The sequence below is a fragment of the Saccopteryx leptura genome, chromosome X, assembly GCF_036850995.1.
Source record: "Saccopteryx leptura isolate mSacLep1 chromosome X, mSacLep1_pri_phased_curated, whole genome shotgun sequence".
NCBI classification, from domain to species: domain Eukaryota; kingdom Metazoa; phylum Chordata; class Mammalia; order Chiroptera; family Emballonuridae; genus Saccopteryx; species Saccopteryx leptura.
Window position 1 is genome coordinate 64,665,763 of NC_089516.1, and position 24,240 is coordinate 64,690,002.

General features: G+C 42.3%; 1 protein-coding gene across 4 annotated transcripts in view; it reads right to left on the reverse strand.

Annotated features, from left to right (window-relative positions):
* NHSL2 (NHS like 2) overlaps positions 1 to 24,240 on the reverse strand; it is a 292,396-nt gene that overhangs the window by 53,513 nt on the left and 214,643 nt on the right. The window contains exon 1 of one of the 4 annotated variants that reach the window (XM_066357412.1): positions 16,916 to 17,204. The exons of the other annotated variants lie outside the window; for them this stretch is intronic. Within the exon in view, the coding sequence (XP_066213509.1) occupies positions 16,916 to 16,958 (43 nt within the window). The 5' untranslated portion in view covers positions 16,959 to 17,204. Of the gene's footprint in view, positions 1 to 16,915; positions 17,205 to 24,240 lie in introns of those variants that run through there. 4 annotated transcript variants of the gene reach the window in all.

Here is a 24,240-nt window from a genome sequence, read left to right on the forward strand (position 1 = left end):
GAGAAGGGGAGAAATGTATCTTCCATAGGGTTTCCCTCAGCAGCCTTGGAACCATCTTTGTGGTCTCAGTGGTCCATGTCCTGGGAACACAGTTCGCTAAGATACCTCCTGGCTTCTTCACTCCCAAATGTCACTCCATTATTAAGTTCTATTACTTCTACCTCCAAAATACATTCAGAATCTGACCATTTCTCCTTGGCACTGCCACCATACAAGTTCAAGCTATCATTGCTGGCAGAAGTCTCCTAAATGGCTTCTAATCTCTTCTCTAGCACTCTAAACAGCAGCCAGAGTAAGCTTTTAAAAAGAACAACTTTCTTCTGTCTCTCTCCTGCATGGACTTTGGATGGGTGAGGCTTTGGCTAATATCTGATGACTCCCTGGGCTGAAAACATCACACTAGCTGATACCTTGTCGCTTTTATTCACCTCTATCTATATCCCCAGGACTGACCTCATGCCTGACATGTAGTACACACTTATTTGTTGAATGAAGGAATTAATCTTAACAAGTAAATTTGTGCAAGCTTAAAGGTAAACAATTTTTGATGCTCCAAATAACCCTTTCATAGGTATTATTGTTCTCATTTTACAGGTGAGAAAATTGAGGGTCTGAGCATTGTTCAAGGTGAGAGATTTAATGCAGACCATATTGAAACTCAGGCCTGTGAGAGTCAAAACCTATGCCTTTCTTGCTACATACCCTGGAGAGCTATACCCCCCTGTGCAGGGTCATCCCGTCTGGTGACACTCTGATGTTTCTTGGCTGTATAAGGGGCCACTTGGATCAGACCTTTGGGGACCAAGGGGCATGCCGTGTGGGAATTCCCTGCTATTCAGTGAGGTCTAAATCAGCTTTTCCTGGATGGTTTGAAGAGCTACTGTAACTACAGTGACCTGATTTTCTAAATCTAAAATCAGGATTCTTGGTGTGACAAAAAGAACCAAATATTTGCAACTGGGACTTTTCTGGAAAATCCATGGCACAGAATTGCTGTGCTCATAACACATGGCAGCTACATAATGAGCACTTCTCAGCTAATTCTAATCCAGCCACTCAGTTCATCACATCTCAAGAAGAGTCTTAAGAAAAAAAAACAACAACACCTATTTTCTGGGCCTCATGCTTCTATACACCAAATTCTTCCCAGCCACTGTTTATGTTTGTTAAATTACTTCCTTACTCTCTATCTTTTCTGTTAACCATTTAGCCCTGGTCTGCTTCAAAGAGATTCTAGGTCCTATTTGCTGATAGATGCCATGAATGATTGAAAGAAACAATAAGCAAAAAGTGCTTGGGGACCATGGCAACAGAGGCCATGGCAACAGAGCCAAGCACAGAGAACAGCCCTTCCTACCACTCCTAGTTTCAGTTTTAGAACAAGTGCTGCTGATAAGGCCTGATAACCCTATTGTGTTGCTTTATCAGGGCAACGCTGCTTGCAGGAGACGTCACTGCAAAATTTCAGTTTCAGAGAGAGCTTTGCAATGATGTTGCTTTGCTGAACGCATGTCAAAATGGTGGGCAAACACTGTTGCCAAATCCAAGACTGGATCTAACATTTGCCTCAAGGACTCATCACACTCCAACAGAGTATACTCAGATGGGCAAGTAGGGTCCAGCATCAGAGTGATAATAGCAAACATTTGGTGGTCATCTTCTTGGTCCTGAAAGCCAAGAATCATAATGTCACCCGAGCAATCCACTCCAAGAGTTTATATAGGAGTCTGAGAGAGAAGGTTGTTCTCAGTGAATTGAAGTGTGACTTCCAGTGGTAGAATTCAGCCAGTTCACACCAGTTGAGCAGAACCAATACCTAAATTTTTGCTGAGTTTGGTGAACTGGTTGTTAAAATGGCACTTGTCATCAGGGTTCTCTCTAAGGTGGGCGCCTGGGCAGCCACCTAATGTGGAAATCACAAATTTATGTTCCTTACTCTTTTTTACGTTCATCTGTGCAACAGCTTAATCTAAGAGCCTGCAGTAATGTTCATTCTGTCCATAGGTGAAAAAAGTTGCAAGTGAGGACGCCAATCAAGAAGCATTATGGAAATATCTTAAATAACAGTTTTATTGTTTTTGTCTGGTATTATTTAATATTTTTTATTAATATTTTAAAACTCATACAATAATCTAGTTTTGTGTACCTCTTTTATTGTTTTTATTTAAGTATTAAATGCATAAAATAATAAACTACCTTTTGATATATATATGCTGTACTTGAACTGGTCATTAGGGCAGAGAACCAGTAGTTAAATTATTTGAATTCCACCACTGGTGAGGTCTCTTTCCATAGAGGTTATTAGCCTCTCTGATGAACTGGGGCCCCCTCAACACCAGATGGGATCTGGAGCCTCAGTTTCCTTATATGCAGAAAAAGAACAACAGGAATCTCTGCCCTGCTTTTCTTTTCTTCTTTTTAGATGATGGACTATTTCAAGCATACAGAAAAGAACTAAGAACAAACAAATTTTCCCATATTTTCCTCAGAACCTTTTTCTGAAAGAAATACAATTTTACCGGTTCAGTTGAAGCCCCTTGTGTACCGCCTTAGTCCTGATCCCCTCCCCCACAGAAGTAGCCACTCTTCTGAATTGGGTGTTCGAAATTTGCTAGCTTGTTTTTAATTTTTTTTTTATTTTTTTACAGGGACAGAGAGAGAGAGAGTCAGATAGAGGGATAGATAGGGACAGACAGACAGGAACAGAGAGAGATGAGAAGCATCAATCATCAATTTTTCGTTGCGACACCTTAGTTGTTCATTGATTGCTTTCTCATATGTGCCATGACCACGGGCCTTCAGCAGACTGAGTAACTCCCCGCTCGATCCAGTGACCTTGGGTCCATGCTAGTGAGCTTTTTTGCTCAAGCCAGATGAGCCCACGCTCAAGCTGGCTATCCTGGGGTCTCAAACCTGGGTCCTTCCGCATCCTAGTCTGACGCTCTATCCACTGTGCCACTGCCTGGTCAGGCTGCTAGCTTGTTTTTAAATGTACTATGCCTATGCTTACAAACAACATGCAACATATAGCATTCTTTTGCATGTTCTTAAACTTTGTATTAATGATATCAAACTGTGCCTATCTTATTGTAATTTGCTTTCTTTGCTCAACATTAAGTTTGTGGGAAATAGTCATGTTGATGCAGGTAGCTCTATACACCAAATTCTTCAAACATTTTCATTCTGTGTAGTATTTCATTATTTTAATCTACAATGATTTTATTGATCTATTCTTAACTTTTTTGCTCTTGTAAACAAAGCTGTCATGAACATTCATGGTGTATGTACCATTGTTAACCGGTATGAAAGTTTCTCTAGGATATGTACCTAGGAATGCAAATGTTTAGGTAAAGGGTGGAAGTGTAAAATTTAAGACTTTTTGAGGGCAACATTCTGATATTTATCCAAAATAACAATTTATACCCTATTTGATGTAGTAACTGTAACACTGATCACATATACACATACTGATAAATGTACAGGAATGTTTGCTATCCCACTGTTAGTAATAGGGTGAAGCTGGAAAAGTTCCCAATGTCCATAAGTGACAGCAAAATAGATGAATAACCTGTGGGACATCCCCCCATCCCCGGCAAGCAGTAAGAAGCAGACACTTTCTTACCTACTGTCTTGATTCCTGGACTAAAGAAAGAACGTTGCTCACAGCAAAGGGCCAGGTACCAGGAGGCGACTTATAGCTACTTACACATTAGATGGAGATACTCTCACTACTGCCCATGGGGACCTGACTAGAAATCCCATGTCTGCAGGAAAGGTGCTTTTCCTGACAATCAGTTCCAATAAAATAGAGAAATAATCCAGAGGGTAAATTAGAACTCAGGTTGTGGAGCTATTAGAAGAAGACAGAATTCATAAGTATTTAAAAAGAATGTTAGCAAATTGATGAGGTGGTTTGCCTTCTCTCAAAGCTAAATGACAAGCAGAAAGAAAAGGTTCTTTCCTTTGGTGATGAATGTCAACAAGAAGTAATTGTGCTACCTGGCAGTGTTTGACTTGAGAAATTCATTTACTGGGAGCTTAATTGATAAAGGCAAATGTTTAACTTTAAAAAATATTAAAAATTACCTTTAAAAAGTTACTTTAATAATCACAATAGATAATACCTCTTGAATACTTTACGTATGGACACTTTGCATTCTTTGTCTAGACTAATTTTTTCCCAACAACACTGCAAGATAGATATTATAAGGCCCATTTTTTTTTGATGAGGACATGGAGAGATCAAGGAAGTTGCCCCAAACTAAAGAATTAGTGACAGTCAGGATTGGAACTCAGTTCTGTATGATGACAAGGCCTGCATTCTTTTTTATATAATATGCTGCACATTTACATTTGGAGACAGAAGTATATAAGAAAGCCAGGTAATTAATTTGCTAAGTTTGGCCTTAAGCTTAATGTATCAGAATGGACTCCTACAATGCTCCGCATGCCTGCCTCACCCTTTATAAACCTCTTCTGAACAAAGTAGACAGAAATGATCCCTTGAATCTGGATTACTATTTACTCATTCAAAATTTTCTGAATGGCTACTTTGTGCCAAGCACTGTTGGTTTTTTTTTTTATTTTATTTATTTATTTTTTTGGTCAAAGATGAATGGACTAGGGAGCCTGTGCCTGAGTTAAGGGTAGCCATCTTCCAGCTAAGTCGGATGAATGTTCAGCAATGAGGGCCCAGACTGACAGAAATGTTCCAGACTGCAGTGAGACCAACTTACCCAAAGAGAGTTCTTTGCTGGGGAATGCAATGTGGCATATACATACAAAGGAGCATGGGATGGCTCAGAAGCCAGGAGTGGCCCAGGGAGACAGCAGTAAGCAGAAGCCATAGGGAGTGGGCAGCAAGAGAGCCCATGACAGAGAGAAGTTAAGTGGAAGAAGTGGCAGACACTTTGCTGGTCTTGTCTAGCACTCAGTTGTAAAGAGTAATGGCTGCCAGGGATGGTGTCCTGTCCTTCATTCATGCATGAATGCTGACATTCATGCCCTGCCACCTAAGGAAACTGAAGCACACCCTTGTTCTTGCAACCTGAAAGAGGCCAACTAACTTGCAGTCTTTGGAAACTCAGACCACAGAAAAGCTGTGGTTCACAAAACCCAGGCTTACACTTCTGAACCTGGGTGTTAAGGTTCATTCCACCCTCTTGGTGTGTGTGTGTGTGTGTGTGTGTGTGTGTGTGTGTGTGTACAATGGGTGAAAATACATTTTGCTGGAGGCCCCACTCTTTAGCAGCATGCCATCTAGCCATCACCAAGTCCTGGCTGGTGCACAGAAGGGGACCAAAGAGGTTCTGTGTGAAAGCTGGAAGAGGGTGGCAAAAACCAAAGGTATCTCTTTTGGCAGTCAAGGAGCTAGACCACATGGATTTGTGGGGTCAGGAGTAATTCTTGGGTGTCAGTGGATGCCTAAATTCTTAAGGAAACAATGTTTGTAGGTTACATGCACTCCTGGGTTATGGGATCCTCAACTATATACCCATGGGAAACAACTGGGCAATGTCTGCTTTCCCTGGCTACATTTCCACCCCAACACCTTTCATCTTATTCCACCAGCACAGATGAAAAAGTTGTATCACTTGCCATGATGAGGAGAGAGGGCATGGAGGAGCAAGCCCTCTTATACATGGCTAGTGGGGCAACTTCTTTGGAGGGCAATTGGCATTATCTGTCAAAAATTCAAATGCACGTTCCTTTCTACTCAATAACTCCACCTCTAAGCATTTATATTAGAGATAAACTGCACATGAAGATACATTTAGTCCTATGTGTAATGGCAAAATACTGGCAATAATCACTTTCAATAGAAGATAGGTGAAATAAATTGTGTCCTCAAAAAAAGTCTTAAATTTTACACTTCCACCCTTGACCTAAACATTTGCATTCCTAGGTACATATCCTAGAGAAACTTTCATACCAGTTAACAATGGTACATACACCATGAATGTTCATGACAGCTTTGTTTACAAGAGCAAAAAAGTTGAGAATAGATCAATAAAATCATTATAGCTTAAAATAATGAAATACTACACAGAATGAAAGTGTTTGAAGAATTTGGTGTATAGAGCTACCTGCATACATGCATATACTCTCACAGACTTTTGTATATGCACACATCGTACATCATACCTGGAAAGACACACAAGAAATTGATATCTATGGTTACCTCTTAACAGAGAAACTGCTAAAGTGGAGGTAGGGGGAGAAGGATAGGCAGGGGGATTACTTTCTTCAGTAAATACTCTTTTATACTGTTAAATTTCTTTTGCTACATGCATATATTACTTCAAAGACATTAAAGATAAATTAATTGCAAGTCTTCATCAAAAGGAGATTGGTTAAATAAATTGTGGTATATCCTTACTGAAGAACACTCAGTAAGAATACTGAGATATTTTGCCATACAAATATTTCCATAGACATACTGAGTTAAAAAAAATCAAGACTGTACAAAATATATAATAGAACCATTTTTGTAAAAATATGCACACACACACAAATAGGCATATTCATTGGAAAAGATCTGAAATGAGTCAGAGTATGCTAATAACAGTTTGTAGTCTTTGTAAGCTACTGAAGTTGGGAGGGGGGAGGGGTATGGAAGCGGGAGGAGGAGTGAAAGGTGGACTTTCATGTTTTAGTCTAAATACTTGTTGATTTTTTTGTTTAATGGGTCTGTAGTTTATTTTGTAATAAAAAACATAACTGGTAAATAAGTTATAAAAAAAATGAGTAGTCCAATTTACATTCTAAAATTTGCTTTCAGCCTGATCTGTGGTTGCGCAGCGGATCAAGTGTCGACCTGGAACGCTGAGGTTGCTGGTTTGAAACCCTGGGCTTGCTGTATGGGAGTTTCTTTCTGCTCCTCCCCCTTCTCTCTCTCTCTCTCTCTCTCTCTTTCTCTCTCTCTTCTCTCTCCTCGCTAAATATAAATAAATAAAAATCTAAATTTTTTTTAAAAATTTGTTTCCTTCACACGCACCTCTGTTCAAGAGCCATGGGTGACTTCTTGCAGCTAGAAGGCCCAACACCTCAGCCTAGTCCTGGAGGCCTCACTTGGGCATTTTCCCACAGTTGCTTCTCACTTTCCTCTGTGCCGCCCAACTGGCCTCCTCACCAGCCCCAAGCAGGTGTTCATCTTTCTTCCCTTATTCAATTTGCCTCTTTCATGTTCTACATCTAGATCTGCCACCCCTTTCTTTACCCTTTATTGAACTTCTGCTTCATGATCCATCTAAGCAAGACTTCTGGAATCCTTCTGCCCATTAGTAAGTGAATATCACAAGAACTCTTTGGACTTGGAAAACTGCCTTTGTGATATTTTTTATTTGACCACCTTCTATTATTTAATATTTATGGAATCATTTAACTAAAATATGGATGTCATTTTCTTGTTTATAAAGCATTTATACAACTCTCTTTATTGTAGCTTCCTATCCACTCTATGAAGTAAACAAGGTAGGTATTATCATTATTATTTTCATTTCATTGATGAGGAAACGAGGGGTAGGGAGGCTTCTTATTCAAAGTAACACAAGTAGTGTTGACCCTGAGAAAGAAGATACCTACTGAGAAGTGCTCATGGTGGCTAACTGAACTCAAAAACAAAATAAAACAAAAGCAAATATCCATTTCTGTACAGGACCCTCTCACACAAACTGCATTTCAGGGAGAAGCCTGCACTGAACTACCCACTTCTACACTGAACTGCCTGCCTGCACTTTCTGACATCTGAGCCAGCCCTTATAAAGGACTTCCTGGAATCCTATTTCAATCAATAGGACTGAGGCTTTCCCCATTCAATTGGAGTTAGGCAGTTCTGATCAACCACAGAGACTCTATTCTGACCAATCAGGTAGTGCCTTTTGGATCAATGGAAATGTGAGGATTTGGAGTCCTCATTTGCATGAGATCAGAACAACCAGAGACCAGGGGCAGGGATTTCTGCTTACATAAGCCATTTGTCCTCTGGCTCTGAGAGTGCACTTTCCCTTTCCACCAAAGACTACAGACGATGTTTCCCTGACTGAGCTGAAACACCAAAGGTATCTTTCAAGAGCAGAGCAGCACAGCCCAAAGCAAACTGGCAGACCGTGGAGAAGCAGAGCAGAGTTTTCTAGCCAGAGAGGAGCCTTGGCCCTACGACTACCTCACAGTTATGCTGTACAGTATCACCATTGAACTGTTTGCACTGAATAAAGTTTCCTTCTTCACTGAACCCTAAATTGGGGGTTCATTTTGGCAGCTGAATTGGCACCAATGACCTTCGGTTGACAGTAGAAAGTGACCAAGAGGGAGCTAGTCTTCTGGACTCACTTAGAACATCTGTTTTTGTCCTCCAAGCCAGAATACAAGTCCCTGGAGAACAGGGAATGCACTTTCAATGTTTCTGTGAACACTTAAAGTACAAGGGAAAGCCATTAGCCAAAGACAAGACACTCAGTCAACCAAAGGCTATGTGGTGGGGACCTGACAAATGCTTAGGTCAGTGCTGCGTGCTGGAGGGACACCAAAGCTGTCCTCAGAAAACTTACCGTGTTCAACTGAGGCCAAACATACTAAACAATTAGAACATAATCAAGTATGAAATAAACATTTGAGGTGGTACACAGATGAACTTTTAAAAAATACAATATCAAACCTGCAGCTTTGGGCAAGTAAAAATATTTAAAAGGCATAGAATTTTTTAAAATTAGAAAATAGTACAGATAAAATTTGTGACAGTGGTACACAGATAATTGAACTTTGGGAAGCAGTGTCATAAGCCCATTAGTATAAGAGATTGGCGAGGGCCACAGAGTATCTGCCTGAGCAAAGGTCTGAAACACAGCAAGTAGTTAGGAGAGACCAACCTGGTTGGGACTGAAAGCAATGAAACTTAAAAGCTTTCGAAATGTCTAACCAGGCAATATTCCAAAGGCTTTTGCAAGCCAGTCAAGGAAGTGTGGGCTATATCAGGAGTCATTTCAATTGTGTGTGTGGGAGAAACACAATGAAGTGGTGCTTTGAAAGATCAGTGTGGTGGTAACTGAAGTGGGCCTGCCAAAGGGCCCAGAATTACTACTTGCTGGGTTCCACACAGAAGATGCCACCAAGATATTTATGCCATACGAGAGTTGACCTTGAAATTAAAGCTAAAGTGTTTTCATGGACATCCACATGGGAATTGTGGTTTGTTGTGTATTATTATTTGAGATGTTGTGAAAAATTATTAAAAACTTGACAAGAAATAAAGATTACTGAGTTCATTTTCAAGAACATATGGGAGCATCACCCATGTGGTTGCTTGACTATTCATTATTAATTAAGGCCCACTATAAAGTTAAAAGTAAAATAGTAGAAGATTGATAAGTTGCAAATGATTTTTGTCTGGTAAAAATAAAACTTATGGCCCTGGCCGGTTGGCTCAGCGGTAGAGCATCAGCCTGGCGTGCGGGGGACCCGGGTTCGATTCCCGGCCAGGGCACATAGGAGAAGCACCCATTTGCTTCTCCACCCCCTCCTCCTTCCTCTCTCTCTCTCTCTTCCCCTCCCGCAGCCAAGGCTCCATTGGAGCAAGGATGGCCCGGGCGCTGGGGATGGCTCCTTGGCCTCTGCCCCAGGCGCTGGAGTGGCTCTGGTCGCGGCAGAGTGATGCCCTGGAGGGGCAGAGCCTCGCCCCCTGGTGGGCGTGCTAGGTGGATCCCGGTCAGGCGCATGCGGGAGTCTGTCTGACTGTCTCTCCCCGTTTCCAGCTTCAGAAAAATACAAAAAAACCCAAAAAACAAACTTATTTCTGTACAGTAGGAAAGATAGAACCAAAAGTTACAGTCTTATTACCCTATACAACTACCCAGTTTTATATTCAACTTTTAAAAAATCTAACCAGGCAATATTCCAAAGGCTTTTGCAAGCTAGTCAAGGAAGTGTGGGCTATATCAGGAGTCATTTCAATTGTGTGTGTGGGAGAAACACAATGAAGTGGTGCTTTGAAAGATCAGTGTGGTGATCTTTTCCAGCATTATTCAAAATTTCTCATATCTTTTTTTCTCTCCTTTTTTGTCACTATTTTTTATTGTGGTAAAATATATCTAACATAAAATTTGCTATTTTAATCATATTAAGTGTACAATTAAATGACATTAATTATGTTTACAATGTTGTACAACCATCTCCACTATCCATCTCCAAAATTTTTTATCACTCTAAACAGAAACATTAACCAGTAATTTCCCATCCCCACCCTCCTCTTAGCCCTTCCAGTCCACTTTCTGTACCTATGAATTTGCTTACTCTAGATTTCCTAGAAGTAGAAACATACACTACTTGTTTTTTGTGACTGGCTTCTTTTGCTTAACTCATGTTTTCAAGGTTCACCCATGTTGTAGCATGGATTAGAACTCAGTCCCTTTTATAGCTGAATGATACGCCATTGTATGAGTCCAGTATATTTTGCTTATTCATTCATCCGTTCATGGATATTTGGGTTATTTCATCATTCTGGCTATTATGAATAGTGCTGCTATGAAAATTCATGTACAAGTTTCTGTTCAAGTACCTTTTTTCACTACTTTTGGATCTATACCCCAAAAGTGGAACTGCTGGGTTATATGGCAATTCTAATGTTTAACTTTTTTTTTTTTTGTACTTTTCTGAAGTTGGAAACGGGCAGGCAATCAGACAGACTCCCGCATGCGCCCAACCAAGATCCACCCGGCACACCCACCAGGGGGCGATGCTCTGCCCATCCGGGGCATCGCTCTGTTGCAACCAGAGCCATTCTAGCGCCTGAGGCAGAAGCCACAGAGCCATCCTCAGTGCCCGGGCCGGGAATCAAACCCAGGACTCTGCACACCAGGCCAACGCTCTACCACCGAGCCAATCGGCCAGGGCCTGATGTTTAACTTTTTGAGGAAACTGCCAGACTCTCATGTCTTTTTTAAAACCAGCTTTACCACAATGCTGGTTCCCTCATCAATGAGTTAAATAAATCTTTGATATGTGATCATTATATATTTCAATAAGGGTCGTGTTTTTAACTTTTTGAAAATGACACTTTGATAAGGGCGATTCCTTTACTTTGCAAATCTTTAAAGAAGAAAGTTGACCCCTGCACCTCACTTTGACTCCCATTGCTTATTACAAGCTCTTTATAAAGAAGTCAAAGAAATGAGTAGAAATGAAGCTTAACCCATGAGGCCAGCATGATACTTTGGTACTTATGAAAAAGAGATATTTGGTACTTATTCCTGTCTTGTGATAGGGAAGGCAAATGAAGTCATAGAAGACTAAGCATGGACACAGAGTGTGTACTTCTTTGTTTTCTCTGGGAACATATGATGACTTCTCCAGATCACTCTGGGACTAGACAAATTACAATGGACCTTATTGGAAAAGATAACTAGAATTCTTTTTTTTTTTTTTCTAAGAGAGAGATGGGAAGGGAAAGAGTTGCGACACTTAAGTTGTCCACTGATTGTTTTTCATACGTGCCTTGACTAACGGGCTACAGCCAAAGCAGTAACCCTTTGCTCAAGCCAGTGACCTTTGGGCTCCAGCCAGCAACCATGGGCTCATGTCAATGATCCCACGCTCAAACCGGTGACCCCCACCCAAGCTGGTGAGCCCGGGTTCAAGCCGGATGATCCTATGCTCAAGCCAGCAACCTCAGTGTTTCGAACCTGAAACCTCAGTGTCCCAGGTCAATGCTCTAGATACACTGCATCACCATCGATCAGGTCAGACACTAACATCCTTTCTGTGAACCTCAAAATTTGCCTTCATTGGCATTTGACAGGAAATATTTTAGGCAGAGGTGTTCTTGGTTTCAAACCAAGAAAGTTTTGCCTTTTTGATTAAGGCTGAAATTAAAAAAACAAAAAACACATTTTCACCCTCACAGCTCAAAAGAAACTAACAGGATTTTTTATCACAATTTTCTCACATTTGAGACAAAGCTATGAAAGAACGGATGAGTGTAATAGAAGAATTTCACAGGTGGTTAAAAATGTGTAGAAAAGAAAAACAGAATAAAAAAGAATGTCTCTGCTATAAATGTGGTCAGAATATATCTATTTGTGAAAGCATATCAGGCACATTATGAAAGTAAAGGTAAAAACCTGCTTTTTTCTGAAATTCCTTTTTTTTCCTCCCTCATAGGACTGTAACAAGATGAAATATATGTAACAGGCACTTTGCAAATCGTAATGGACTGCTTTGAGATGGGCTGGGAGGTACATGGAGAGGACATGGGCTATGAAGCCCGAGGACCATGATCAGGACTAGCCTGGTTTGGTGGTTCAAACCGGCAATGAGATCTAAAGCAAATCCTTGTGCCTCAGTTTTCCTATATGCAGAGTGAGCACAAATAATTAGTGCCTCACAGGGTTGTTGGAGGGTCTTATCATGGGTCTCCAAGAGAAACAAGAACAAAGTGCTGTGGAAGCATGGTCTTTGGTACACTCTCTATTATTCTGGAATAGTCTCTTTACTATCAGTTAATAGTCAAGTTAATTATACCAGAAGTTCCCTGGGACTTGTTTGCTTCTGTATTGTCCTTGCCTTTAAGCACAGTGCTTAGAACACCATGCTCAGCCATTCATTCTTTTAACAAATATTTATTATGCTCTTCCAGCCAACAACTCTTGGGACCACACTCTGCCCTCCAAACTTCCCTCCCTCTTCAGCATTTAAGCCCCGGGGTTCTGATGAGGATCTTGTGGCAGACTGAGTGCTGCTGGTTGATAGTCCTCTTGGGTAATTGTCCAGTGCCTCCTCAGAAGACACAGCTTCACCTGAAGCCATGCACGTTCCCTGGAGGCACCTGAATCTAATGACTGGTCCATGTGGAATACCAATGTCTGGTCCCCTCATCGTAATTCAGAGCAACTGTGAAGAGTCAACCCAACTTCAGAGCTCTTCATGGGTCAGCTGAGGTTGTCATTAGCATGGTGTTGCAGCCCAATTTCTCCTTCAAACCAATTCTACCTCCTTCCCTTACACCCCAGGTGCTGATCCTAACGGCACCCCAATTTCCTGCATGTGACCTGCAACACCCCCCCTGGGGCAATCCCCAAGCTGGTTTTGTAACCTGTGTAGGCTCTGATTCAGCATTTAGGAAGCCTCCATTCCAAATGATCCCAGGAACTGCAAGTCCTCCAGGGCCCAGTGACTGTGCACAGGCTTTGCTCACAGTTACATTTTATTTCCCTCTCTCTCTTTCTCTCTCCCCCTCTCTCTTGCTCATTGTTCTTATCACATGCATTTAGAACCAAAAATGTGGAAAATACAGGCCTATAAGTAAATAATTATAGCAATGGAAAGACAGTATGAGAGAAAAAAATGAACCTTGTGCTTAGCTGAAAGAAAGCTTCCTAGAAGAGGGGCCTTTTAAACTGAGTCTTAAAGGATGAGTTGGGGTTTGATGGGTGGACAAGAGATGCAGGGTAGACATTCCAGACAGAGGGTACAGCATGCTGAAAAACTGGCGGGCCTGGCAGGGTACAGGGTGTGAGAGGAAGGAGAAGAGACAACGAAGCATGGAACACTAGCAGGGGCAGAGCGTGTAGAGCCTTATAGGCCACGCTGAAGAACTTGATGCTGAACCAAGGTCATTTTCCAGCGTTGTCCAAGTTTCACCCATTTCAGTACCACTTTGAGGAGTTTTGCTATATCTGGGCCCCACTGGTTCTATTTATTATTCACTTCATCTTTTGTTTGAAATGAAAAATTTTCCCTAAATTTATGTTAAAATAAATTTTGTATTTCAACAAAAACCAAAACAAAAGGAGTATCTTTTGCCAGAAATAGGATGTAACTGTAAAAATAAACACAATGGAAACAGAACAGAGTAATTAAATTCTATGTAGATATCACTGTCTGTCAATGTTTTTGAGCCTGAGGCCTGCTCTAACTCTGTTCTAAAATATTAGCACGCATTATAGAAGTTGAAGAAGAATAGCACCATGCTGAGACTTTCTTCTTGATGTAATCAGAAAGCTGGAAGGAGAAGGAAGTAAGAATCATTTTCTCACCATGTAATTCAGTGTTCTTTAAAGTTTGTACCAAGTACCATTAAGATAATCTTGGAGTTCCCCTCCCTACCATACCGCTGACTGTGAGAGCAGTTAGTTAACAATAAAGTGTGCTTCAAATGTGGCTGTTACTACTGCTGCAGTGCTTGGTCCATTGGCTCAGGGGCAGTAATTTCTACATGGCTGTCCTTTCTTTCTCCACTGTCTGTGGAGACCCTCACGTCCCACATTGTGGGGGAGAAAGCAACAAGGGTGGGCTGGGGAGGGGGGCAGAACCTTGAGAATACCAGGCTCTTAGAACTGCAATGGACCTTACAGAATGTCCTCTCTTCTCATGTTATAGCTGGGGAAACTGGGACCACAGGAGAGAAATGACTTGTCTATGGCCACAGAGGGTCCGCGGGACAGACAGAGGAAAAAAAGAGTAGAATAGCCAATTGTTTTAGGCTACTGGTCCCAGTATTTGCCATCTGTGAGGCAGAATAGAATAGAATATGGGAACAGAGGTGGCGAGAAGTCAGTCCTTTAGGTCTGATAGCACAGGGGCACTGTCAAAACATCAACCTTTTCAGCTGGGTTCCTCAGCTAGGCCAGAGGTCAAGGTGGGCCTGGGGCCTGGGTGAGGATGGGCAGTGAGGAAGGAGCTTGCAAGGGACTCAAGTATTTGCAAAAGATACTCAAAGAAGTGAGGGAGACCAGTGCAACAGAATCGCTCCAAAGAGCAGTGCTAACTCAGCCAGGATATCCTGGGACTATTCAAAGCAACCCGGCTTTAGAATTTGCCACACTTGGGTTTATTCTTGGTTCTATCACCTTCTAGCTGTGTATGGCTCTGGATAAGTCACTGGACTGCGCTGAGCCACAGTCTCCTCATTGCAGTATGATTTGAGCCACCTCCTAGGATTGTTCTGAAGACCACAAGAGACAGTATGTGCAAATTTCACATACAGGGCTTTTAATCACACATAGCGTCACTCCCCACCTCCACCCCAGACATCTGTTTATACATTTTCTTCTTTCCTGGCTCCCCCCACCTGCAGCCCAGATTCACAGCCAACACCTCTGGGTCTTGTGTTCTGTCCTATTCTTGTGCTCACCTGGTTGTCCCACTTATCTGGCTATGAGGTTCATAAGGAGTCTTTCAAGTATTTGCAGATAAGAAAGCTGAATGGGACATGCTCCACGGGGTGGAACGGGAACCTCATTCACCTAGAGGCAGAGGGCAGGTCAAGCAGCGGAAGTTGCAGGGAGAGGAAGGCTTTGGCCTGGGAGAGAACAAAGAAAAAGCTATGGTCTCCTGTGGCATTAGAAGGCAGTGCCTGAAGCAAGTTCCTTCATTAAAAGCTACCAGGTGGAAGAAATATAGCCCTTTCCAGTTGTCTAAGACATAGATTTATGAAATGTCAGAGCTGTGTTAAAGTGAGAGAAGATTTTATCTCTGCTCTGTTTTTAGAGAGTAGAAACGATGATAAAGAAGAGAAAGAAACTTGGAATTTCACCAGTGAGTGGTGGGTGGCCATTGGAGGATTTTGAGCTGCCAGGTCTGTTTTTAAAGTCTTGCTCTGGTTAAAGAGTGGAAACTGGGCTGGATAGGGGCAAGAGTGTGAGCAGGGAGCCCAGTCAGAGGAAGAGTGATGGAGGTGCAAAGCCAGGATGCTAGCTGTGGAGGTAGAAGGAGGGAGCTGACTGCAAGGTAGATTGGGTCTGCATCCCAAGTGAGGGCGACATCTCCTCCCTCCCTTTCTTCTTAGAAGATGAAAGCTAGCTTCCACTTGCCCTGGTCTTCTCAGGGCTTGCCCTGTAACTATGGGAAAGATAACCTGCCCAAAGACACCCAGATCCTTCAAGGCAGCCTGTGGAGAGTCTCTTAGAAAGTTTCTCCTTGTCCATAAGCTCCAGTTCTGCAGCCTGAGCACCCGTCAGAATTCATCAACTCTCTTCATCCTGTGACAGACCCTCAAAGACCACATTCTTCTGATTATTCTCCATGCCAAACAGCATGTGGTGCTCACAGTATTTAGTTCTCAGTCCCAATGCTTTGCTTTTCAAACTACTTTAGCTCGTAAACTCCTTTTGAGCGTAAGTGGTACCAGAATGAACTAACTAGAACCCCACAGACAGCATAGACTCACAGTCTGTCTTACCAGCTACCTCTGAAGCCTTAACTGCAGCTTCTAGTATGTTTTCCAGGGCATGCAACTGCAGCATCACTCCCCGCCCTTTCCATCCTCTTCACATAAGCCAGTCTGGGTCTGGCTAGGGACCCTGAACTTGATTCTGCCCTACTGATAAGAGATCTGGCTTAGAAGACACTTGGTCCCTTGATAATAAGCTGTGTAGACAGATGACCAGTGATAGATACCTCTTTTCTGCTCCTCTATGCTTTGGTGTTGCAAAAACAAAAAACAAAAAACAAACAAACAAAAAATTCCCCAAACCAACAGGCACAACCATTTTGTCAGGATTTCAGGATGTGGGTAAACAGCGAGACTGACAGTATTTTCCACAATCCACAGGACAAGACCTCAGAAGACACAATAAGTTATTTTATAAAAAATAAGAGATAGCGTATTTCTTACACATACACACCATTCCTCAGTCACTTTTATCATCCCTTTAGAATCCCAGCTTATCAGGATTGGGATGTGATCACATTCACCTTTTTCTCCCCCAGAGCTTCCCAATTTTAATTTCCTTTCATAGCACTTCTGCCAAGTGGCCAGCCTGCTCCTCTTGGCAGACGTCTAGTACTGGGGTACCCACTCTCCCCAAGATGGCCCAGGCTGCCGCAGGTAAGCTCTGAGTGCAGAAAACACCTCCTTCTCAATGGGCCCCAACTCATTCCCTTCTCTCTGCTGAGCAAGTGACTGTTCTATCTGAAGACTTACCTCCCCGGCTCCAGAAGAGGGTGATAGACTTGGCTCTCTCCATCTTAGCGGTGTGGATAGCCAAGACTCCACATCAAGCAAATTCCCATGCAAGGGAGAAGTGTATGGTAGGCCCACACTGGGAGTGAGAAGCTGATGGGTTCCGCGCGGTTCTGAACCCTTGCCCCAGGCTTCTCAGTGGGCACTCTTCCTGATCCCCGTTTCCCAGCAGCCTGGTTGAGTCAGTTTAGCTCCATTGGTCACATGCTCCGTTGCCCTGTGAAGTAGTTTCTGGGCAGTCCAGCCCAGGGAAAGTGATGCAGGATTCAAAAAAGGAGTTTCCTCTCTCTCCTGTACCACTCCTCTCCACCCCTACAGCCTTCCCACAGCCACAATGGTCCAGTCAGTTCCATCCCAGCAGACCAGTGAGGGGAGCTCTCTGAGTTGGTCTGATCCTTCTTTGGGTAAGGTTCTCAGCCAAAAGCCCGAGTTCCCCAGAGGGCTGACCTCCCATTTAGCTGCTGTCCTGCAGCAAGGGGAAATGAGCAGGAACTGGCTGTCTGAGTCAGTGCCCCTGGTCTATTGTCACTTTGCAGGCCCCTTCCTTCCCAGACGAGAAACGTGCACAAAGATAGGCTTGTTTTTTGCAAGTCTCTCTTGCACACACACTTTCTCTCTCAGCCTGTAATGAGTTAGTGCACTATGGCTAGATGTAATTCAATTCAGTTTTCCCAACTCTTAGCTAGTGCCACAGTACAGGTTGTGCCTACAGCACATGGAGGTCATTTCCCAGCATCCTCACCACAGACAGAATAGCTAACGATGACAAGTCCTAGTAACAGGGGAGGAAACTGAGTCTTGGAGAGGGAAAAGGCTTCTCAAGGTCCAAAACCATGAGAAGAGTGAGATTCCGAGTCCAGCCTCACTCTCAGTGGCATTAGGTAGAGAACCCTGCTAACCTTCCACACTGCTTCTCCCACCTTCACCCTTCTGGCAGATTGCAGATTTTAGCAAAGCCTATGTCCTAAAGCATGAGAGAATTGCTGACTTTAAAGCATTTATAACATACCTTGTTCAAATTTATTTTTGTTTGTTTAGAAGGACAAAGGCCCAGGAAACAAGTCATGCATACCAGAATCTCCTTAAAAAGGGACTTTATGGCCATACTGCCAAAATGAGCCTAGGAAGAAGGTTGTGCCTTGTCCCAGTGACCATCTTCTAATTGGAACAGAGGCATGTTGGGTTCTTGTTCACAGAATAAAAAGAGCCCAAACCAGAACTTTGTTCTCTTTCTTGTTTTTTACCCCCAGAGATGCAGAGAGACCTGGAGGCAACTTAAAGTAGGAGTTGGGAATCTTCCCTGGAGGAGCCACCATGTTGCCTTGAGGGCTCTGCATACCTCCTGTACTGACCAGACTCAACTCCTTGAAGGCAGCAGCAGGGCTATGGGTCTCTGGAGGTCTCACCTTCAGAACATATTTGTTTGGCTTGGCACAAAAAACCATCTATAGGCCCTGCCTGGGTGATTCAGTAGGTGCAACCTCTTCCTGCACTGAGGTCATGGGTATGAACCTCAGGACACATACAAGAAGTAACCAATGAGTGCGCAATTAAATGGAACAACAAATTGATGTTTCTCTTTCTCTCTCCCCTTCCCACTTCAAGTCAATGAAAAAAAAATTTAAGCCATCAATAAAGACTGAGGTGAAATTTCCAGACAAGAATGCCCAGTGTTGGGAGAGGGTTGGTTTCTAGGAGCAAGGACCAGTTGACATCATCAACTGCATTCAAGAATTTAAGGCCCAAGCAATGAATATTCTTGTGGAAACACCAACAAGGTAGCCTTAGCCAGGCCAGCTTCCCAGAGACCAGACCTGCTTTCCAGAGGCCAGATCACAGCAAGTTAAGGAGGGAAATGGGAAGAGAGTGGAGGCACTTCTCAGGAAATATGGCTGTGGTTAAAGAGGAAAGAGATAAAGGAATTGCTGGAGAGAGAGGCAGAGCTACAGTTGGGAGTTAGGATGTTGTCAAGATGGGACAGATGCTGTGTGTTTTAAGTTGAGGGGCTTCCACAAAAACTATCACCCACCTTACCCTCCATACTCCCTTCTGGCTGGACTTCATCTCAGACCAATTAAACCAGAATTTCTTAGAGGTGGGGTCCAGACATTGACAGCATTTTAAGTCCCCCAGGTTGAGACCCATGACACTAATTCTCGGTAGAGACTGAAATCCAGTCTTAGTTCAGCTGGTAGGTGGAGGGCAAATATAGCCTGACTGTCTGAGCTCCCTCATGGTGGCAGATTAGGATAGTGACAAAGAAGACAGAAGTGGGAGCCCTACTGTCTGGGCCTAAATCTCAGTCTTATGTGGCTGCTCTCAGGCAAGTTGCTTAAACTCTTTGAACCTCAGTTTCTAATCTAGACTGATTGTATATTTTACTGGTTCTCATTTATATATGTCCTTTAAGAGACAATACAAGTATTTATACCATAAAATTGTTGTGTGGATCAAACAAGTAAATAAAATTTGCAAAGTGCTTAGCTCGATAGAAGCTATTCTTGGACTGGCCTGAGTCTTCTAGTGGCCCTCCTGGACCTTCTAGACCTTCACTTAAGGCTCAGGAGAGCTTCCCTTTAAAAACAGTGGTGGTCCAAATAAGTGTTGGTGAGGATGTGGAGAAAAGGGAACCCTCACACACTGTTGATGAGATTGCAGACTAGTCTATGGCCATATCACCCTGAATGTGCCCTATCTTGTCTGATTACATAAGTTAAGCAGGGTCAGGCCAGGTTAGTACTTAGATGGGAGATTGCAGATTGATGGAGTTACTATGGAAAACAGTATGGAGGGTCTTCAACAATTTAAAAATGGAAATGGAACTACTTTATGACCCAGCAATTTCACCTATGGGAATATGTTCAAAGAAACTCAAAACATCGATTCGAAAAGACATATGCACCCGTGTTCAATGCACTATTACTTACAATAGCCAATATATGGAAAGAACCCAAATGCCGAAAAAGAAGAAGTAGTTCATATATACAATAAAATATTACTTGGCCATAAAAAAGAATGAAATCTTACCATTCATGACAACATCAATGGATCTAGAGGGTATTATGTTAAGTGAAATAAGCCAGTCAGAGAAAAACAAATACCATATAATTTTACTTGTATGTGGAATATAAAGGACAAAATAAACAACCAACAAAAATGGAAACAAACCACAAGATGCAGAGAACAGATTGATTGTTGCCAGAGGGGAGAGGTATTGGGTATTGGTGAAAAAAGGGATTAAGAAATAAAAATAGAGGGGAGAGGACAAGATGACGATGGAGTAGGCAGACATACCAATTTCCACCTCCCAGAACCAAAGTGGATTACAACTTAATTTTAATAACCATCATCTGGAAAAACCAACTTTGGACTAAACTAAGAGGACTCTTCAACCAAGGAACACTGAAGAAGCCACACTGAGACTGGTAGGAAAAGCAGAAATGTGGAGAGGGCTGCCCAGCTCCCAGAAGTGAATGGCAGCTGGGAGAGACTCACATGGCGGGAAGTGAGTTTAGCAGATAGGGGAGGGTCCTGAACCCCAGGAACAAAGCCCCAGAGTCTAGAAGAGGCATATGGACAGTATTTAGCTGGAAACAAGTCAGAATACTGTTTGTGAGAAAGAGACAGATTTCTCAGACCCAGGATTCTTCTTAAAGGGACCATGCAGAAAACCTCTCTCACAACCACTCACCTGGGGATCCAGGGGTATGGGGAGAGAGGAGAGGACTGGAGCAGCAGGAAGAGAGTGTAATCTAGGAGGCACAGAGAGAAACACTTTGAGGGAAAACCACCCTAACCACTGGGCTGAGTCATTTCCCAAATCTGAAGTGAATATTTCCCCTGGAAACAGCAATACCAGCAAAGGGAAGCAGGACACCAGCCAAACAAGCTCTCCCACAGTACTTAGAGCAGAGTCGTTTAGAAGGAGGGAGCTTTTGGGTCTACTGTATTGAGTGTTAGGGTCTGAACTGCAGTGCCCCCACCCACACAGCTAAGGGCTCACCCGAGGGCAGGTGGTGGTGGTGGGACACAGAAGTGCAGTTCCGTCCACAAGGGTAGAAACCATCTGGCCACAACTGAGGCCCAGGTGTGAGCTCAGTCTTGCTGGGTGGGGAAGAGGGGACACACGAAAGCTGGTCAAGCCCAGCTGCGGGCTGCCTGAAATCCAGCCTGTGGGGGAAGGGTGGGAGCCCTGGAAGGGGCAGAGACCTGCCCTTGAGCAAGGGAGCAGGAGCACAGCCTCACTCTGCTGGCAGGAACCAAGGCTTGCAGACTGACTCACAAGCCGGCTCCTCCTGCGGAGGTGAAGTGAAAGCCCAGAACAGGTGGAGTCCTGAGACTGAGTGAGGGCATGCAGCCCACCCGGCCTGTGGAGCCAAAGCTTGCAGCTGTCCCAGGAGCTGGTTCCTCCCACAGGGGCAGGACAAAAGTCCTGAATAAGGCAGAGACCTGCAGCTGAACAAAGGTGCTCACCCCTGCCCTCAGGGCCAAGGCTTGAAGCTGGTGGTGGCACATAACACCACTCATGGGGCACGGCAAAGGCCGAGGCCACTGAGGCTTGTACACCTGACACGTGATCATAGCCCCTCCCATGAAGGAAAGGCAGAAACTACAGCAACAGCCACAGTGGGCTGGCACCGACAACCCCTATACCCAAATGCCTTAGGAAGCAGCAGCAGAGGGGGTGGTGGGCCTGCAGACAGACCACACCTAGGGAACACAGAGGCCACACTCAGTGGACTCCAGTGGCCAAAACCTTCTTTTCCACAGACAAAATGGGAAGGCAGAGAAATGCAATACAAATAAATCAATTATATGAAATCCCCAGAAAAGGATCTGAATGAGTCAGATATAACCAAATTACTGGATGCAGAGTTTAAAATAATAATTGTTAGGATGCTCAAAGATATTAGAACAACAATAGATGGTCATTACAAACACCTAAATAAAGAAAAAGCAAATATGATAATGGACATTGAAATAATAAAAAAGAATCAGTCAGAAATGACAAATACAGTATCAGAAATTAAGAACACAATGGAAGGAATTAAAAGCAGAATGGATGAAGCTGAGAATCAAATCAGCGAGTTAGAGGACAAGAAAAATGAAGGCACAGAAGCAGAGCAGAAAAAAGAAGAGACACAAAAAGTCTGAGGAAACTCTAAGAGAGCTCTGTGACAACATGAAGAGAAATAACATCCACATCATAAGGGTTCCTGAAGAAGAAGAGAAAGAATAAGGGATAGAGACTTTGTTTAAACATATCATAGCTGAAAACTTCCCTAAATTAAGGCAAGAAAATGTCTCACAAGTTCAAGAAGCACAGAGAACTCCATTAAAGAGAAAACCAAGAAAATCTACACCAAGACACATCATAATTAAAATACCAAAGCTAAGTGATAAAGAGAAAATATTTAAAGCTGCTAGAGAAAAAAAGACTATCACCTACAAAGGAGCCCCCATAAGGATGACTTCCAACTTCTCAACAGAAACACTTGAGGCCAGAAGGGAAAGGCAAGAAATATTTAAAGTAATGCAGAACAAGAGCCTACAACCAAGACTACTCTATCCAGCAAGGCTATCGTTTAAAATTGAAGGGGAAATAAAAAGCTTTCCAGACCAAAAAAAAAAACAAAAAAAAAAAACTCAAGGAATTCACTACAACCAAACCAATGCTGCAAGAAATGCTAAGGGGCCTGTTGTAAACAGATCAAAGTGGAAAAAGAATATAGCAAAAGAGGAATACAGCTTTAAAGAATAAAATGGCAATAAACAACTACATATCAATAATATCCTTAAATGTAAATGATTCAATCAAAAGACAGAGGGTAGCTGCGTGGATGAGAAAACAGGACTCTTACATATACTGTCTACAAGAGACACACCTTAAAACAAAAGATGCACATAGATTGAAGGTAAAAGGATGGAAAAAATATTTCACGCAAATGATAATGAAAAAAAAGCTAGGGTAGCAATACGTATATCAGACAAAATGGACTTTAAAACAAAAGCTATATAGTAAGAGATAAAGAAGGTCATTACGTAATGATAAAGGGAGCAATCCAACAGGAAGATATAACCGTTATAAATATCTACACACCTAATATAGGAGCATCTAAATATATAAAACACACTTTGATGTATTTAAAAGGTGAGATCAACAGCAATACCATAATAGTAGGGGATTTCAATACCCCACTAACATCACTAGATAGATTCTCAAGAAAGAAAATTAACAAAAAACCCAGCAGACTTAAAGGACACACTAGATCAACTTGATTTAATAGATATCTTTAGAACCTTTCACCCCAAAGCAGCAGAATACACATTCTTTTCAAGTGCTCATTGTACATTCTCTAGGATAAACCACATGTTAGGGCACAAAAGCTATCTCAACAAATTTAAGAAGATTGAAATCATATTGAGCACTTTCTCTGATCACAATGGCATGAAACTAGAAATCAACCACAACAGAAAAATTAAAAAATACTCAAACACTTGGAAACTAAATAGCATGTTATTAAATAACGAATGGGTTAACAATGACATCAAAGAAGAAATTAAAAAATTCCTAGAAACGAATGATAAAGAGCATACATCAACTAAAAATTTATGGGACACAGCAAAAGCAGTCCTGAGAGGGAAGTTCATAGCATTACAGGCATACCTCAAGAAGCTAGAAAAAGCTCAAATAAACAACTTGACCCTGCATCTAAAAGAACTAGGAAAAGAACAGCAAGTAAAGCCCAGAGCTAGTAGAAGGAAGGAAATAATAAAGATCAAAGCAGAAATAAATGACATAGAACTAAAGAAACCATACAAAGGATCAATGAAACCAGGAGCTGGTTCTTTGAAAAGGTAAAAAAGATCGATGTACCTTTAATCAGACTCACCAAGAAAAAAAGAGAGAGGACTCAAATAAATAAAATTAGAAATGAGAGTGGAGAAATAACAACTGACACAACAGAGATACAAAACATTGTAAGAAAATACTATGAAGAAATGTACACCAAAAAACTAGACAACTTAGATGAAATGGACAAATTACTTGAAACATATAATCTTCCAAAAATTAATCTGGAAGAATCACAAAACCTAAACAGACCGATTACAACAAATGAGGTTGAAACAGTTATCAAAAAACTCCCCAAAAAGAAAAAACCTGGGCCTGATGGCTTCACAGGTGATATCTACCAAATATTCAGAGAAGAACTAACTCCTATCTTTCTCAAGGTATTTCAAAAAATTCAAGAAGAAGGAAGACTTCAAAGCTCCTTTTATGAGGC